The 18,276-nt window shown below is 37.6% G+C and overlaps 1 protein-coding gene across 1 annotated transcript in view; it reads left to right on the top strand.

Moving 5' to 3' along the window:
- Positions 1 to 4,334: 4,334 nt before the first annotated feature.
- Positions 4,335 to 18,276, top strand: part of LOC150092286 (acid-sensing ion channel 1B-like) — a 103,212-nt gene continuing 89,270 nt past the window's right edge. Inside the window, exons 1-2 of the mRNA XM_090414837.1 lie at positions 4,335 to 4,713; positions 11,778 to 11,997. Coding sequence (XP_090270963.1) covers positions 4,335 to 4,713; positions 11,778 to 11,997 — 599 coding nt within the window. The remainder of the gene's footprint in view (positions 4,714 to 11,777; positions 11,998 to 18,276) is intronic.

The raw sequence follows: 18,276 nt of genomic DNA, 5'->3' as shown, positions 1-18,276 counted from the left end.
AAACACTAGCCTATGTAAAATCTTTAAAACCAATTTAAACTCATGGCCAACCTATTTTATATTTTCCATCTATATATTTTATATAGATGGAAACAACATATACAGGGTGTCCCAAAATTCACGCAAGAAGTAATTTTGATAGAAAACACAGGTTTTTAATTAAAAATTGTAATTTCTTATTGATTCATAAAGTATACAGTATAGGGTTATGCATGGAATAGCATATCGGGTAAATGGCCTCCACGGCTTTGCTGGCACATGCGCACTCTTTTGTCGAAATTTTCCATGACCGTTTTGCATAAATGTGGCTGAATTTCGTTGATACAGCACTCGATTTCCTCCTTAAAGGCGTGGGTGGTCGTGGGCTTGTTGGCATAAACCTTAGACTTCAAAAAACACAAAAAGAAAAAAGTCCAACGACGTTAAGTCACATGATCTGGGCGGCCAATTCTGATCACCAAAACGGGAACTTACACGACCAGGAAATGACTCGTGCAGTAATTGAATTGTTTCTCGGGCTGTATGGCATGTGGCACCGTCTTGTTGAAACCACGTGTCGTCCACATCCATATCTTGCAAGTTAACAAAAAACTGTTAACAGTTAATGGTGCTCGCTATCGCGCGCACCATTAACTGTTATTGCCTTACCAGCCGCATTTTCGAAGAAGAATGGACCGATGATGCCTCCAGCCCAAAATCCGCACCAAACAGTGACACGTTGTGGATGCATTTGTTTCTCAACAATCGCTCGTGGATTTTCTGAACCCCAAATGCGACAATTTTGTCGATTAACGAAGCCATCAAGATGAAAATGAGCCTCATCGCTGAAGATGATTTTGTTCGAAAAATAAGCATCCACTTGTTGTTGTTCCATAATCCATTCAACGAACTCTCTTCGCTGTGTGTAGTCATTTTTAATAACCCTGAACTGTCAGCTGTCACGCTGTCTTTTTTTTCTCGTTGCCAACACTTTACCGCACAAATGGCGCTAAATTTAAATCTTGCGTGAATTTTGGGACACCCTGTAGTAACCTTCAAGGAACTGTAGAGGTCGGTGGCAGCCGGTGAAAATTTTAAGTGGGGGTGCTGCATACACAAAATAAGAAAAATAATTCATTTTTTCCTAATCAGTAACCAATTTATTAATAAATAAATTTACATATTAAAAAAATTGCTTTATTAAAAATATTTCACCCTCACTACGAACAAACACCAATAATAAAAGTTTCGTATCTCACAGAAATAACGCGCGCATGCGTACAATATCTGTAGTGACACATTACAGCGGATTCGCTTATTACGTGCAGTGACAAGTGCAAACGAATATCGGCCAAGTTTAGGGTGATAATTCCGACACTGCGTTAGATGTCAGTGCATTTGTTTCGTAATCTAAAGCGTTAATCGAGCAATTCCAATTATTAACTATTCAATCAATGTCAAAACATAAGCTGTAACCTTTAACATGTTGTAAGCATTGTTGTTATTAGGCCCGTATAAAGATTTCTCTCATCAGGTAGGTTTAATTTGTGACCTATCCCAGTGTTCACTAAATCATCGTCACTAAATTTAATAATTTTAACCTTGGTACCCAGTGTAATAGGTTTACGCATCTTTTCCTTTCACTGGAAGCAATAGCACCAGTATTTTGAATTTTATCTGCCATTTTTAACAACAATAAAAAAAACAGTTCGTAATTCATAGCGAAACATCCAAACACGGACATAGCGAGCAATGACGTAACCACACAGTTCACAAAAATTGCGCATTGGTTGATTTAAGACAGCGAGCGCCATGTGGCTAATAGCCTCGTATTAGCGCACATCGGATAAATGCAGTAGTCATAATTGAAAAATCGTCGTAAAGCGAAGCGTCCTAAGGCGTGGTATTGTATTTACGATATTATCAGTTGTATGAAGCATAATTAATTATGTTAATTAATTCTAGGCAATAAAATAATGTCTAGGCAACGGGGAAAGAATGTTGTTTGGATTTGCAATCTCGGTCAACTCAGGCTACGGCCAGCGAATTATGTCAGTTGATTGCGTGTGTTATTCTTTACCTGGTTGCCTGTTTACAGGGAGGGAAAACCCTTTACCAGAATGGCTAACTACCCTTCAGTTGAAAAAAAGGCTTATAAAAGACAAAGACGGAAAACAAATTACATACTATTAAAATAATATTTGCATTTCATTCACAAAATAGAAGAAACTAGTGGCGCCACCTGTTGTATCTTTTTGTTGTCGAAAGCGACAATCTTCATTAGTATTGTGTTAACTGTTTATCACATTTGTTTCATTAGAAGCCTAGTTAGAGTGACAGTGTGTTTTCACGAATGGTCGGTCGTCACGATATTCATGCCGTACGCGACGAATTCTCGCCATCAATAGCTTCAAACTTCGAGATAAAATTCACCATTGACCGTTTGGCCAGGCGGAACGAATTCTTTGTGGATTGTAGAAACAAATCAGCATTGTCTTTACCTTTGACTTCTCCACGCGACTTTTTTTTCGGATGCCCCTCTTCTGGTGGTCTCCCCTCAGCACTCTGTTTCGGGCTCAGACTCAAAACATCACGTTTTGTCACCAGTAACGATCGTTTCAAGGAAGTTTGAGTCCTTACGAGCGGTTTTAGTGAGGTCCTTGCAGTGTTCAATTCGATACATTTTTTTGTCGCCGGTCAACTTGTGGAGAATAAATCGCGAATTCAATTTACGAAGGACCAAACTCTCTGTCAAAATGTTGTGCGCAGTTGATTTTGGAATCACCAGTTCATCTTCAATCAATCTCACTGACAATTTCTGGTTTTCTTCGATGAAATCACGCACATTTTGGATGTAAACTTCGCTCAGTGCAGTTTTTGGAACTGCCCGGCTTATCGTCGTCCTCAAGCGTCTCACGACCATATTGAAATCGCTTAAACCACTCGTAAACTTGAGTACGAGATAAGCATTCATCACCGTATGATTTTTGAATCATTTGATGCGTTTCGGTAAAACTTTTACCAAGTTTAACACAAAAGTCAATCGCAGCTCTCAGTTTGAAACTCATTTTCCGACCGTTCGTCAAAAACACTGTCACACTTGGCACTATAACTCGGCTTCTAATGAAACATATGTCATAAACGGTTGACACAACACTAATGAAGGTTGCCGTTTTCGACAACAAAAAGATACAACAGGTGGCACCACTAGTTTCTTCTATTTTCGAAAAGTTCGGTTTCTTTTTGGACAGAGGGTGTATAGTTTTCTAGTAATGTGGTTAACCAAAGGTTAGAAACAACATTGAAAAAAGTCCCTCCTAAACTGAGTGCAGTTTTCAATTGCAGGAAAATAATGAAGCACGAAGTCTATTTCACAGGACCAAACAATGAGACAAATAACGAGGAGTTAATAAAGAAGACATAACTGATCTTTTGGATTTTATTAATCACATGTATTTCGCATTTGGACTGAATCCCACTAAAGTTTGTGAATTGATATTCATATAAAAATGCCTGTGTAAAATTTAATCTAGACTACATCAAAAATAATCTACGTACCAGATTGTGACTGACAAATTCGCCTATAGGTGTCGCTGTGAAATTCGTAGACGCATTATCTTAACTTCTTTTATATATATACCGCATTTTAGACATTATTACACTTATATTCTGAATGTGTGTGTGTGTGTGTGTGTGTGTGTGTGTGTGTGTGTGTGTGTGTGTTCTGATGGTAAAGAAATCTTTTCAAGCTTAGTAAAATATATCACAGTAAAAATTGTTCTAAGTTAACTTCCCGATGTAAAAAAATAATAAAAAAATCTTTGAAGTTTTATGAAATGTCAGCATTTGCAATTTCAATTTTATTTTAAAGAGAGGAAGTTGTTATTCGTGTGTTTTACCAGTACTTCAAACAACAATGAAAATTTCCTTGCAATTTTATTCGCCCTCTCTGTTTTACGTACAAAACTTGTAAACGAATAACTGATTCCCAAAGTATGGTACATGAAACTGTTTCTATGGTAACGTTGGATAGCATTTAATATATGTAAGCTTTCTAAGGCAGACCAGTCGAGCTCTGGCTAGCTACTGGCTATGCATTAGAAGTACTGTATATAGATAATTTCACCTTAATCCGATACAGACCAGTGGAGTTTCTTACTCCTGTGTAGCACAAAGTTGATTTTCCAATAATGTTATGAAATCCGGATTCAATTTTACATTTAGCAACAAACACATGCTTACGAACTGCCGTTAGTCTTAGCAGCGCTTTGTTAATAAACAAATTGAAAACAAAGATATATCAAAAAAATAAAATTTTATGCGTCTAATTGATAAATGAATAAATTAGAAAAGTCATGCCCAAAGCATTACGAATTTCTCCAACGGACTTAGAACAGAGTGCTCAAAATGTCAACAACCAAGATGCTTTGAGGAAATCAGACTGCCCTTATGATTCAGTAACTAATCATTTCTTCTGCACGTGTACAATACACGGATTGTCTCATATATCTAACCAACCAGCAAAGTGGAAAAGGCGGCTTTGGATGCTAATTATAGGAGTGTTAACTACAGTTCTCTGTTTCCATGTAGGTTACCTCATTTCAAATTATGCGAAAGGTTCACAGTTCCATTCCATAGTGTCCGTAAAAGAACCACCAACCAATGAAACTGAAGCAGACGATAAAATCCCTTCTTATCCTGGCGTAACTATTTGCAATCTAGCTCCATTTAAAAGTGAGTATTTTTAACTTTAGTGCATGTTTTTTAAAATATTTTATTAACATTTCTGTTGATGAATTCGACATTCAGTATTAATGTCTGATTTATTTTTAATAAAATTATGTGCTATTTTATTTACTAAAGTATAGTGGTTAAAAACGCGCTTTTTAAACAAAACAGTTTCAAATTATTTTATCTAAAATATAATATTTTAAAGGTGCAATGTAAAAAAAAAAAAAAAAAAAATTCTACATCCGACTGGTTACTTAGAGGTTACTTAGACTCAAAGGCTAGCCTTTGAGTCTATCCAGTTTCAAATAATTCTAAGATTTATATATCGGGAACCTAGATTAAGGAGGTACTTTAATCTAGGTTCCCGAAAAACTATGAACACCTACTTGGTAGTGTGCTGGGCAGGGGCGGCTCGTGCATAGGCACTGCGGAACTGCAGCACCCCCAATTTTTCTCGATATGTAAAAATATTTATTAATTCATTTATATTTGCCTGTAATATTTAATTCTATCATCAACAATCCTATACCATTCTTTTATTTTGTATAAAAAATAATAAAAATCCATCTTGTAGCACTTAGGAGGGCGCTAGCAGCACTGTGTTTACCACAGTGTCATAGCTACGCGCGCAAGCATATGCACGTCATAGTGAGATACGAGCTATTAGCGTAATGCGACACTGTCAGTCGCGCAGTTCCACTGTTGTTTCTATGCAGTTTGCGCCAGTAGTAGAGTGTTCGTAGTGCTCATCGTGTTTACTCCGTCTCTTTAAATATTTGGACATTACAATTAAAGACATAACATTTGATACAGATTTTATTTTTTTATTTTAGAACATTAATTGGGTTATGATAATGGATTTTATTTTTAAGTAATTTCGAATTATACTAAACTGTATAATTTTATTGATAATAAATAATATTTTTTCATGTTTCATTTTTTGTAAATGTTTACCAATAATTTTGATATTTAATAAACACAAAACTTATTCTTATATAAGACCATCGGTTTAATACAACTATGTACAAGAACGCCTACTAGTTTCGCTAGCCTACTGTCTAGCTTTGTCATGACTAAAAAGGTGAAAAAATAATAAATGCAAAAAAACTTATACAAAACCGTTTACAAGTTAGTACACCAAAATTAACAGCTCGCGTGACAATGTGTGCATGTAACGAGAATGTAAACGGTTCTGTATTACTTCGTTTTTAGCATTTATTATTATTTCACCGTTTTAGTCTTGACAAAGTTAGACAGTAGGCGTTCTTGAACATAGTTGTATTAAACCGATGGTCTTATATAAGAATAAGTTTTGTGTTTACTAAATATACAAAGACCAAATATGAATAATTTTGATATTTTATCCAAACACGTATACATCGTACTTACAGTGTGTATGTATATTTCAAAAGTTGCAGCGCCCCCACGATTTCAAGCCACGAGCCACCACTGTTAATAAATATAAATAAATATAAACGACGAAAATCGGGAGAAAAAAAAATGAGATAAAGAAATAAATAACTGCGTCAAAGATCGACCACTGGGAACCATTGAAAACAGACCGAACATTCTTCTAGTTACTGACCAGAATCGAGTCTATAAGCCTTTTTTTTTTTCTTCCTTTCCTGTGATTTGTCTAGCGAAGCAATTGTTACCGATGTGACTATAAAGGCAATTTGAAAATAAACATGAAGCATTAAATTATATTTATTTTGGAATTAATTAAACAGAGCAACTCTTAAAAATATGAATTTCAAAGCACATTCGGAAAATATCCTCCACAAACGAGTTCAATCTTTATTGGCCAGTCTGTACAAACGTTTTATATGATTGTGATAAATCTCTAAATAAAAAAAAAAATTTTTTTTTCTCTAATCTCTAAAATAAATCTCTAAATAAATCATACTTAAATATTTAAAAAAAAAATCTATTTTTAAAGGTGGATTTTCTTTAAAAAAACTTTAATTTCCTATTCCTCCTGCTCTTGTTTGTTGTTAACACTTCCTCCCCTCCCCCAAGTAAGACTGTAATCCAAACAAATAATAATCAAAGTAATCTGTTAATCAGGAATTGCGAAGCAACTGTTAACTGTTAACTTCTGTGGCTAGATGGATCTCAATCCCGTGGATTATAATCCCTTCATCGCTAGGAAGTTGATTTAAATTATTAAGAGATTATTGAGCACCTGGCTCGCCCAATTTAGGGTTGTGTGGGAGTGTACCGATGAGCAGAGCCGCTTTGGGGGGGCGCTTGTGCTTCCACCTGTCTTTTTCATCGTAGTTAGATGACTCTCTAATGAGTTTGTTTGGGTGAATTGCTGCTTTGCTTTTCTCTGCATTGACTTCTACTCTCCATTTCCTGAACCAGTCTTCCAGGCTAGTTGCTGCGTTTTGTAGACGCTGCGTGGCTAAGTGTGGTCTGAGAGATCTGCTCAGAATCGCCATATCGTCCGCATAGCTAGCAATGGTGGTTGATACTGCGTTTGGGATATCTGCGACGAAGATGATAAATAGTAGTGGCGAAAGTAGTGATCCTAGGAGGACGCCCGCGGTGATTCTTCTCGGTGAGGATCTGAGTCCGTGCAGCTTCATCTGGAATTTCCGGTCTTTTAGGAAGGAGTCTCTGAGTTTGGTAAGATAGAGAGGTATGTTAGCTGTAAGTAGTTTATATACAAGGCCTTTGTGCCACACTTTATCAAAGGCTTTTTCAACGTCGAGAAAGATAGCTCCTGTGTGTTGTCCCCAGTTGAAACCAGTTGTAATGAATTCTGTCAACCTGTGGACCTGTTGGGTAGTGTTATGGTCAGCACGGAAGCCAAATTGTTCACCCGGGATCAGGTTGTTTTTGTCCACGTCAGCCTGCAGTCGGTTTAGAATGACTTTTTCCGCTATCTTTCCCAGGCATGATAAAAGGCTGATTGGTCTGTAGTTTTGCAGGAATTGTGGCGCCTTACCTGGTTTGTGGATGAGAATAATGTCTGCGTGTTTCCATCGAGTGGGAAAGTAACTAAAACGGAGTATTGCATTAATAATGGCAACGAGGTGCATTATTGCCTTATGCGGGAGCGCCTTGATGGTTTTATTTGTAATTTCGTCTGGTCCTGGGGCTTTTTTGTTGTTGATTTTTCTTATTATGGAGTAGACTTCTCTAGGCGAAGTATTGCAGACATTTTCACGGCTGCAGGGCTGGCGTAGTGCGTTTCGGACATGTCTGTGTATTCTCTCTATGAAAAATAAGTCTGCATGTGCATAATTTGGGCTACATTGAAGTTGTAGGGCGTCTGCAAAGGGTTCAGATTTTTCATCATCTCTATAGACAATACCTCTTTCACCGTGAATGGGCTGTATGGCAGAGCGGTTCGTTCGGAGAGCTTTAGTCATCTTCCATATGGAGTTGTCTTCCGCTTCAAGGGAACACAGTTTTCTTTCCCACTCTTGGTTTCTGTAATCTTTGAATGCGTAGCGAATTAAATTCGTCGCTCTATTTAGCTCCTGGCGATCTTGAGGAGAGAGTGTGGTGTGATAGCGGCGCCTGATCTTATTTTTATTGCGGATTAAAGTGTGGATGTCTTCCGGAAGTAGGTTTTCTTGGACTGGGATGTGGGCAGTGGAGGCTGCAGATAAGCCAACATGTATTTTATTTTCAAGGTACTGGACCGCTGCATCAATTTTTTCTCGCGAAGAGATAGTTGGTACTGAGCCTATTAGGGTTCTGAGAGTAGTATTAAATTTTTTGAAGTTAATACACGTCTGGCTGGGAATGAGTTCTGGATCCCCTCCCAGGCTTAAAAGTACTGGATTGTGATCAGAACTGAGGTCATTAACGACTTGTAGTTGAAAGTGATATGATGTGTTCTTGAAGATGGCAATGTCAAGCACATCTGGTCTGCCTCGCGGCCCGTAGTGCATTGGTTCAGCCGGGCCTGTGATAACGATGTTCCTTAGTGAGGCGAAGTTGTGTAGAACGTGTCCGTTGCTGTTGAAGCCTTTGCTATTCCATAGTGGATGTTTAGAGTTAAGATCACCTGCCACAATTGTTGCTTCAGTTGTATCGAGCAGCTGAGAAAGATCAGAGGATAATAGAGTGTTGCCAGGGGGGTTATAGACTGAGAATATTTTGAGACTGCCTGCGGTGCCGATTGGTGTGGATTTCGACACCAGTATTTTCCAGATTTGTTGTGTTGATCTCTTTGATTTCATTATGTCGGATGTTCCTCTTGACGTAAATGGCAGTACCGTCACCTCTGGCATTAGATCTGTCGTTTCTGAGCAATGAGTAATATCTGAGTTTAGGGTTATCACAGGGTCGGAGGTGAGTCTCATTTATCAGGAGTATATCAATTTTGTAGCGGTCTGCAAATTCTCGTAGCTCCAGGAGTTTATTATTGAGACCGTTGGCATTCCAAAATGCGATCTGTAAAGAGTTCGTTGTGCTGGCCGGATTATCCATTAATCATTGTGAAAATGACTTGGGTGTTCCTCAGGAATTTGTTGGTGTCAGCCTGGGAGGGGTCTGTTTTGCTGAATGCCAGTAACATCTCTCCCAGAGTAACGGCAAGCGTTGCGGTGGAGTTTTAGCTGCTCGATCCCGGCATGTTATGTGAAGAGACCGCGGAGGCATATGATTTGTTGGGTGTTACTGTCCCCGCTATGACTTCCGGAGCAGGTTGTGTGCCACGCTTCTGAGTGGGCGGGGATGTTGCCTCTCTCGTCTTCGACAGGTTAGATGGGCAGAAAGAACAGCCCTTATAGTTGGCTGGATGTGGGCCACCACAATTTGCACATTTTGCAGGCGTTGTCCGTGGCTTAGTGCAAATGTGTGAGGGATGGTTGTTACCGCACTTTACACATTTGTACTCTGCCCTGCACAGCGTCTGCGCATGTCCATATTTTTGGCATTGACCAGCCAATGCCTTTCTTCTCAGTGGCTCAGTCCTGATCACTAAGTTGCAGACTATTCTGAGATCATAGATTTCTCTCTGATCTTTACCGATCTCCACTAAGACCAGAGGCATGGGACGCTTGTCCGCTCTATACATACGAGAAATCTTGATTGGCTCCAAGTCTTGTGATCTGAGGTCAGTAGCTATCTCTTCTGATGTTATGTTTTCTACCAATCCTCTGATCACCACCTTAAGGTTCTTTTCACTTTTTAGTTGATAAGTATATGGTATGGTAGTTTCTGTTCATCCATAAGCCTGGTGAGCTGGCGGCAGTCCGTTGTTCCTTCCGGCTGTATGCGGACTCCATCATTTGTGTTTTTGGCTGATGAGAACTTGATGTTATTGTTCTTCATCATTCGTGCAAGTGACGACCATTTTTCCTTAGATCTCAGGATTATTGGTGGTATCCTCTCTTTGGGCTGTGTCAGTATATCTGTCTCTGTTCTTGCACCAGATAGCACTGATGTGTCCATTTGATGTACTATTTCAGGTTCTGCTGCTGGTGAACTCTTCTTACGCTTTTTTCTGCTGAAAACTTGATAGTCTGTAGAGTTATCTGAGTTCACTAGGGGTTGGTCGTTTACCGGTGACATAATCTCTCTGGTGTTATCTTGAGAAGTGCTGGGGAGAGGGTCAGGGGATTGACAGTCCTCTGTATCCACCTCTTCTACTTGGTGGATTGCCACCTTACCTGGCCATTTCCTTTGTAGAAGGCCACCAATGTGCTTAAAGACAGCCAAAAGCTGTTTGAAATCAAGCTCGTCGTATGGAGAGTCCATAGTTTGACTTCAGAGAAATGAGCAGTTTCTCGGGTAATCCTGTGGACCGAGAGTCTACTAGCAAATCCCGTAGACAGCTTAGAATAAGCGTCTACCAGCAAAAAGTTAGTCTGTTATAGGAAACTACCCTAAAAACGAGGGAAAAGGAGTTTCAGGGGCTTACTTGGACACAGTGCAGCGATCTACCTCCCTAAAAAACCATTCAACCACCACTGGTCCACATTGCGGGTGGGGCCTGCCGGCCATTAGACCTCTGCATATTTCATACAGAGGGGGAGATAGTAGATCACGAACTGTGCAACTGTGCTCGCATTGCACTGGAATTAATTCCAGTGCAATGCGAGCTTCCCGAGAAACCCTATATAAAAATCAACTAGGCAGAGTCTAAAGGAATACGTCCGATCAATTAAAATCCTCTACTGACGAGAGATCAAGACAAGTGATCGAAAATCGGAATAATAACAACAACATCACCTTCACCACTAGCAGTTTTACCTTGCATTTTACTTGACTTAGCCATACTTCTCACTAATTAACAACACAACGACTACCGAATTGTGAAGCATTTTTAAACTGTGCTACTTTATTCAATTGCCATTCGCGAAACATAGGAGTGTATAAGAGATAAGCGTACGGTATTGGAAAATTTGTCATATATACTTGATTAAACCTATTAAAAAACATTGCAAAATTTCGATAAAATCCTTCTAAGAAGCAGTAATCATGTTAACCTAATTTTGAAACAAACAAACAATAACAACAAAAAAAAAAAGAACTGTCACAGTTGATATTTCCATTAAGTTTATATAGCCTACGCTTATACTCTGAATCCGTTATCATTTAAGAATTAACACTAGATCCACACTGCAGATTAAATTCGAGCCTGTGCAGCCTAAGTTTATTATCTTTGCATATTACGTAACACATCGGTAGTGTGTTATGTAATATGCAAATTTTTCGAGTTTCCGTTCAAGTCTTTTCTCTCCTCTAGTTAATTAAGCTGTCAAAGTACGTTAACATTCATCTTGCGCTTGTTTACGTCATGCATTCTAAAAAGCTGGTTAATGAGTGAATTTTTGATTCTTGGGTACCTGGAAATTACATCAGAAGTTGAATTTCGATTGCTTTGACAACCCTTCCAGTGTTCAGTTATACTGTATTTTCCAGATAATTTTATCTTTGCGGAATAGACTAAAATATTATTTTAAAATGTCAGTCTTCACTGTAGACTACGCTAAAGCTTAATGCATATTAAACGCATAATTACTCTTGGAGAATAGTTTAATTTTTCATAAAATCTGTAAGTTTGCGCGATGTTATTATAAACTGATCGGTTACTTTCGTAGGAAACGCAACTGATCCAGATTTGCTGAAGTATTTATCCATTTCGCTGGGCCATCCATTTGTAGGTCTTTCGATAAAAGAACGCATCGATCTTTATCAGATTATTAGAAAGCAAAATAAAGTAGAAAGTTTCCAACAATTCCTGGACGAAGGAGAAAAGAAAATGAATAACGTGCACGCTTATAGTGATCTAATGACGTCCCTTTTGGATAATGGTATACAGTAAGTATGATTTCATGTTAATTTTGATGTTGCATACTTCCATTTCTTTCTTATACATGTAAGAATATGACAATTTTTTTTTCTCCGAAGAGAACTGAAATTTAACAGATATTCTGCAATTTTCCGATTTCTGTTTCCACAGTCACTCATAATTATCGCTGTCACAGGTTGAAAGCGCTGTCCGTATAAGATTGATTCGAACTAACGAATAACAAGTGGACACATACAGAAGTGCTGTTGTCATGGAAACATTAATTCACGTCTCTTTAGCAAGCAACAAGCAAACGATACTATTCTGTTATACGTGCCTAGGGCTTGGAATTGCTAGAAATTCCTCTTCGAGCTTTTTATTTTTTTATTTTATTTTATTTTATTTTATTTAAACTTTAATTTTTTTATTTTATTTTATTTTTTTATTGAATTACGTTCCTGTGAGCATTTATTACATAAAAAGATTTCATATGTAAAAGATTTTCTGCAGTTAAGAGGAAGCTATACTTAGTGACTTGACACTTTACTGGCAATTTTTAATAATTAGAGATATTGCTGATGTTGCTAGTAAATTGCTGAAATCTCAAAAAAAAATTTACATTTTCAACGCAGAAATTATCTGTGCACTTTAAGTAACATAAGAAACAATTATACACCAAATTAGGTCGAAAATAATTCAATGAAACGACCTCTAGAGATGTCTGCGGATAAAGAGAGCTCTCCCTTCGTTTTACTCTGATTAGGCTAAACTTCCTCTGCAAACATGTACATCTCTCAGACGTATTTTAACGTACTCTAACCTAAACTAACCGAATTTTCAAGTAATTAATTAATGGATAATTAATTAATCGATAATTAATTACTTGATAAATTAATTAATTAATTAATACTTAATTATTAATTATTTAATTAACAATTAATTAGGCTAGTTATTATTAGTTATTAATTATTAATTACGTAATACTTAATTATCAATTAATTAATTAATTGCTTATAATTTATAATATAATTATCTACTATTAATTAATTGATTATATGAAGTGATATAATTAATATTAATATTAATTATATCACTTATATATATTATATAATTATTATATATAATAATTATATATTAACATTAACATTTCTGGCTAGATGGGTGAAGCAAAATTGCTTTTCATATTCCCTATATTCCCTTTTGTCTTGTAATGAAAGAACTTTGAATGGAGTGTTTGTGAGTCCTATGCTCGCCCATTGAGGGCAGCGAAGTTAGCTGTGTTCAGCTGGAATTAAGATAGACTTTGGTCTTTTATATTTGTTAATTTCTGCTTCATTATATTCCAAAGCTTCCTTGATTAACGAGTTTGGATGGTTGCTTGTCTTGGTAAAGAACTTCTCAGCTAGATTTAGGAGAAAGGAAGAGATATACGGGATATTAACTTCTCTATGGATCTGGGTGTTTCTTATAAACCAAGGGGCATCCAGAATCATTCTCAGGCACTTATTCTGTAATTACCATCTTGTAAATTGTTAATTTTGTTTGCATGTCGAGTTTACTTTGTCTGTTGATCATAGGGTAGAGATGTGGTAAGACTTTGGATGTCTTTGAGGTAATGTAACTAATACGTTTGCTTAATAGGAGTTTACTATCCAGAATCACTCCAAGATATTTAACTTCAGTCTGCCATGGAATCCTTACTACCAATAAATAAATATCCTCCATGGTATGGATTTTCTTTCTAGTAAACAATATAGCTGAGCTTTTCTGGGGGTTAACTTGGATCCTCCAGTCTGTCATCCACTTTTCTGAAATGTGTATGCTGGTTTGGAGTCTTTTAGTCGCCAGTTTTGGGCTCAGTGATCTTGCCATCAGTGCAGTATCATCTGTATATAATACAGTGAATGTTGTTCTTGGGTTCAGAAGGATATACGTTACATAGATTGAGAACAGAAGAGATCCCTGAGGTACGCCTGCTGAGATCCTGCGTCTGGTAGAAACCGTTTCACCGACCCTGACCTGCATATATCTGTCTTTCAGGTAAGAATGTATTATTTTTATTAACTTAACTGGCAAGTTAAATTTAATCAGTTTGTAGAGAAGGCCTTGATGCCATACTTTATCAAACGCCTTCTCTGCGTCGATGAAGATGGCAGCTGTGTTGAGTCTCCAGTTAAAGCCTTTAGTAATGATTTCTACCAGCCAGTGCACTTGTTGAGCTGTACTATGGGCCTTACGGAAGCCGAGCTGTTCTTTAGGCAAAATTCATAACTTATCTGTTTCTGCTTAAAGTCTTGAGACGATCACTTTTTCTGTCACCTTTCAGAGGCTGGACAATAAGCTTATGGGTCTGTAGCTTTCGGGAAGGCGAGGGTTTTTTCCAGTCTTCTTCGGTGGCATGATGGTGGCTGTTTTCCATGTAGTAGGGAAATGCTGGAATCTAAAGATGGCATTTGTAATGTTGACGAGATGGACTATGGCCTTTCTTGGAAGTAGTTTTACTATTATGTTGGTTATGCCATCCGGTCCTGGAGCTTTTTTACTGTTTAGATGGGAGATGATATTTATCATTTCTGCCGGATTTGTAGGAGTGATATGTTCGGAGTTAACAGTGTTCTGACTTAAGGTTGTCCTAACATGACGATGAATCTTGTACATAAGATTGATATTTAGATTTGTATGAGATGGATTGCACTGAGATTCTAGGTTATCTACTAGTGCTTCGGCTTTCTCTTCATCTTTGTGAACTGTCCCTTTCTTGGTTTGTATAGGGGGTATGAGTTGCTTTTTGGTGCGGATTGCTCTTAAGAATTTCCATACAGAATGATCTTCAGTGTTGATGTTAGCCAATTTGGTTTCCCATTGATGGTTTCTGTGTTTTTGAAGAGCTTCCCAGACCTGCCTGTTTAGATTGTTAAATACTGTTTTATCTTGTGGGGGCTCTGGTATTGTGGTATCTCTTTCTGGCTCTATTTTTTGCTCTGATAAGCTCCATGATTTCTTCAGGGATACGGTTGGTTGGGTGGAAGACAGTGGATTGTCTGACTGATTCTATTGCTTTCTGAATTTGTATGGTTAAGTTATTTATTGCTGTGTCAATCTGTTCCTTTTTACTGATATTGGGCACCGGACCAATATGATTGGGAAGAACCTTGGCTAACTTGTCCCATGGTATGAATGTGTGCAGAGGAGAGAATTGATCTGATGAACCTAGATTAAGCACTATGGGACTGTGGTCAGAAGATAATTCGTTGACTGATTCCAAGTTGAATTGGTATCTTAAATTTTTAAAGATGACAATGTCTACCACATCCGAGTTACATGAAGGGCTGAAGTGGGTGGGCTTGGTAGGGCCGGCCACAACAACAGAGTTGAGCATTGCAAAGTTGAAAAGTGTGTGGCCTTTGGTGTTAGTTGATGAGCTGTACCAAGCTGTGTGTTTTGAGTCGAGATCTCCTGCTATTATTATAGAATCTTTCGGACCAAGTATGGAGTCCAGATCTGTTGTCAGCAGAGGAATGCTTGGAGGGTTATAAGCAGCGTAGATCTTGAGACTCCCAGCATTGAAGGTATGTACCTCCACACTGGTCACCTCCAGGTTTACTGTTTTGGGCTTGTCTATTGTATTATGATTCAAATAACTCTTAATATATATGGCTGTGCCTCCACCTCTTGTGCCAATTCTGTTGTTTCTGTACACAGTGTATCCACGAATTTTGGGGTTATTAGCTGGTCGTAGGTGTGTTTCACCAATTAAGATGATATAAGCACTGAGACGGGTTGCAAATTCTTGAAGTTCCAAAACATTGTTCATCAATCCATTTACATTCCATGTGATTATCTGAAGAGCTTTTGGTTTGAATTTATTACTCATGACAGATGGCTGTTATAATGTTTTGAGTGCCTTGCAGGAATCTCTTTCTGTAAGATGTTGAGGGGCATGTCTTGCTGAATTCCTGCAGCATAGTGGCAAGTGAATCTGTTAATACGGATGTTATGTTATAGCTTTCTAGCTCGAGAGATGTAGGAGGCTTAGTTCTTGCAGCCTCAGCATATGTTTTGGTCATGGTTATTTCTTCCTGTGATGTTGAAGGCGAGGTGTTTTGGACTGGAAGACGATTTGTTTGGTTACTTTAAACGTTGTTACGTGGAGGAGCAAGATTGACTTTTGTTGATCCTCGATTTTTTGGATTGGAAAGGCATCCCTTGTAGTTGGCGGGGTGAGGTCCTCTGCAGTTTGCACAGCATGTTGGAGTTGTGTGTGGTTTGGTGCATGTGATGGTCTGGTGTCCCTCGCACCACTTCAAGCACCTGAAGGCTGCATTACATAATTTTTGGGCATGACCAAACCTTTGGCATCTATGACATTGACCTGCAGATGCTCTTTTCCTAAGAGGCTCAGTTGATATCTTGAGTCTGCACACTACAGTCAGTTCATTGATCTGCTTTTGTGTGTTTGTTATTTCCACCAGCACCAAAGGCATTGGTCTTTTATCAGATCTGAGCATTCTGCTCACTTTTACTGGGGACAGGCCCTGTCTGGAGAGATCAGTGCTCACATCTTCAGGAGTGATACCTTCGGCTATCCCACGTAGAACTACCTTCAGGTTCTTTTCGCTGGGTAAAGTGAAGGTATGATATGGGACGTTAGCATTGTCCATTAATCTGGTCAACTGTCTGTAATCCGATACAGTAGTGGGTTGTATTTTAACTCCCTCATCTGAGTTTTTGGCCCATGAGAATGAGATGTTTTGTTCTCTGAGGGATGATGAGACAGGGATCCATTTTTCCTTATCCCTTAATATGACTGGCGGTATTTTTTCTTTAGGGCCATTGAGTGTTTCTATCCCTGTTGTTTTGGGTCCTTTCACTTTGGTGGAGATTTTCTTCTTCTTTTTGACCATTTGTTGCTCTGTATCTGTTTCCAAGGCATGATAACTGCTATCTTGGGATGTAACATCTTCCATACTTGGGGAGTGTGCAAAATCTGATTGTGTCAGAGTTATGGGCTCTTTGCTTATGTCATCCATATTGTCCTCTGTGACTGCTGTGGGTGGGAATGTGTCAAAGAGCTTGACTTTTCCTGGCCAATTATCACTCAGCAGCTTTCCTAGTCTGAGGAATTCCACGTATACTTCCTCGAATTTGGTCTCATTCAGAAGTTTTGCCATTACAATAATTTAAAATGTGTTAAGACACAGATGGAGAAAAAGTAGAGAATTCTCAGGTATCCCGAGCAGGTAAAGATAATCCTGTGGACTTTTGAGGGTCCACTAGCAAATCCCGTAGACACTCTTAGGTGTCTACCAGCAATAAAATGTCACTATAAGAAACAATGGCGATACTAGCGGCAGTAGGCCTAACGTATCCTTGTAATTACAAATGACTTACCTGGATAAATCACTATGGAAAATAAAGTGTTTGTTTATGGTAGCAAGCAATTAACTACTATTAATAATGAATAAGCATAAATAAATTGCTATAAAACATATCAATCAAATTCACAATTCACCATCAATAACACACGACAGGAAATACTAACACACGAGCCGCCATCTTGTTCAATTCCTTAATAATTATATATAATTTATATATAATTATAATATATAATTATTATATATAATATATATAATTATATATATATATATATAGATATATAATTATATATATATATATATATATATAAGTTTCAGTAAGGAAATACTGTGAGTAGACATATTACTAACTATTATAATAACGGAATTAACTGAAGTAAATGATTCTTTATTCGTAGAATTTTCACCTGAGTATCACAGGCATCATCAGTACAGGTACAAGGCGAATTAAACAATAACTTATATTCACAAAGCGCCACCTAAGTCGCTAAGGTTAAATTTCCTAAATTTATTTAATTATTATGATTAGTTATTATTTTTTTAAATTATTTAAATTTAATTATTTATTTATTTAATTATTAAATAATAATTATTTAATGATTCAATTATAATAATTTAATTTAATTTATTATTTTTTTTTATAAATATATATATATATATATATATATATGTGTGTATACAATTATATGTTAGGAAAGATTTGCTGCTTTATAAAGTACTATCTCTCACAAGGGGGAAAGACATAGACCATTGGATCTGTTTAGGTTAGGGGAGTGAAGTAATGTTTTGCATGTTTCTTTGTATAGCCGTTCCATTAGGAACCGACTTTTGTGAATGACTTTTGTCTTGTTCCACTTAACTCTATGTCTGGTGTTGATGGCATGTTCTGCAATTCCAGACTGTTCGGGTTCAAGGTACTGGATGTACAACTGG

This window comes from Typopeltis vanoorti, chromosome 26 (genome assembly GCF_054136105.1).
Source record: "Typopeltis vanoorti isolate ZY-2024b chromosome 26, IOZ_Tvanoo_1.0, whole genome shotgun sequence".
Lineage (NCBI taxonomy): Eukaryota > Metazoa > Arthropoda > Arachnida > Uropygi > Thelyphonidae > Typopeltis > Typopeltis vanoorti.
The sequence above is the reverse complement of the archived record's forward strand: the minus strand, read 5'-3'. Positions and strand labels throughout refer to the sequence as shown.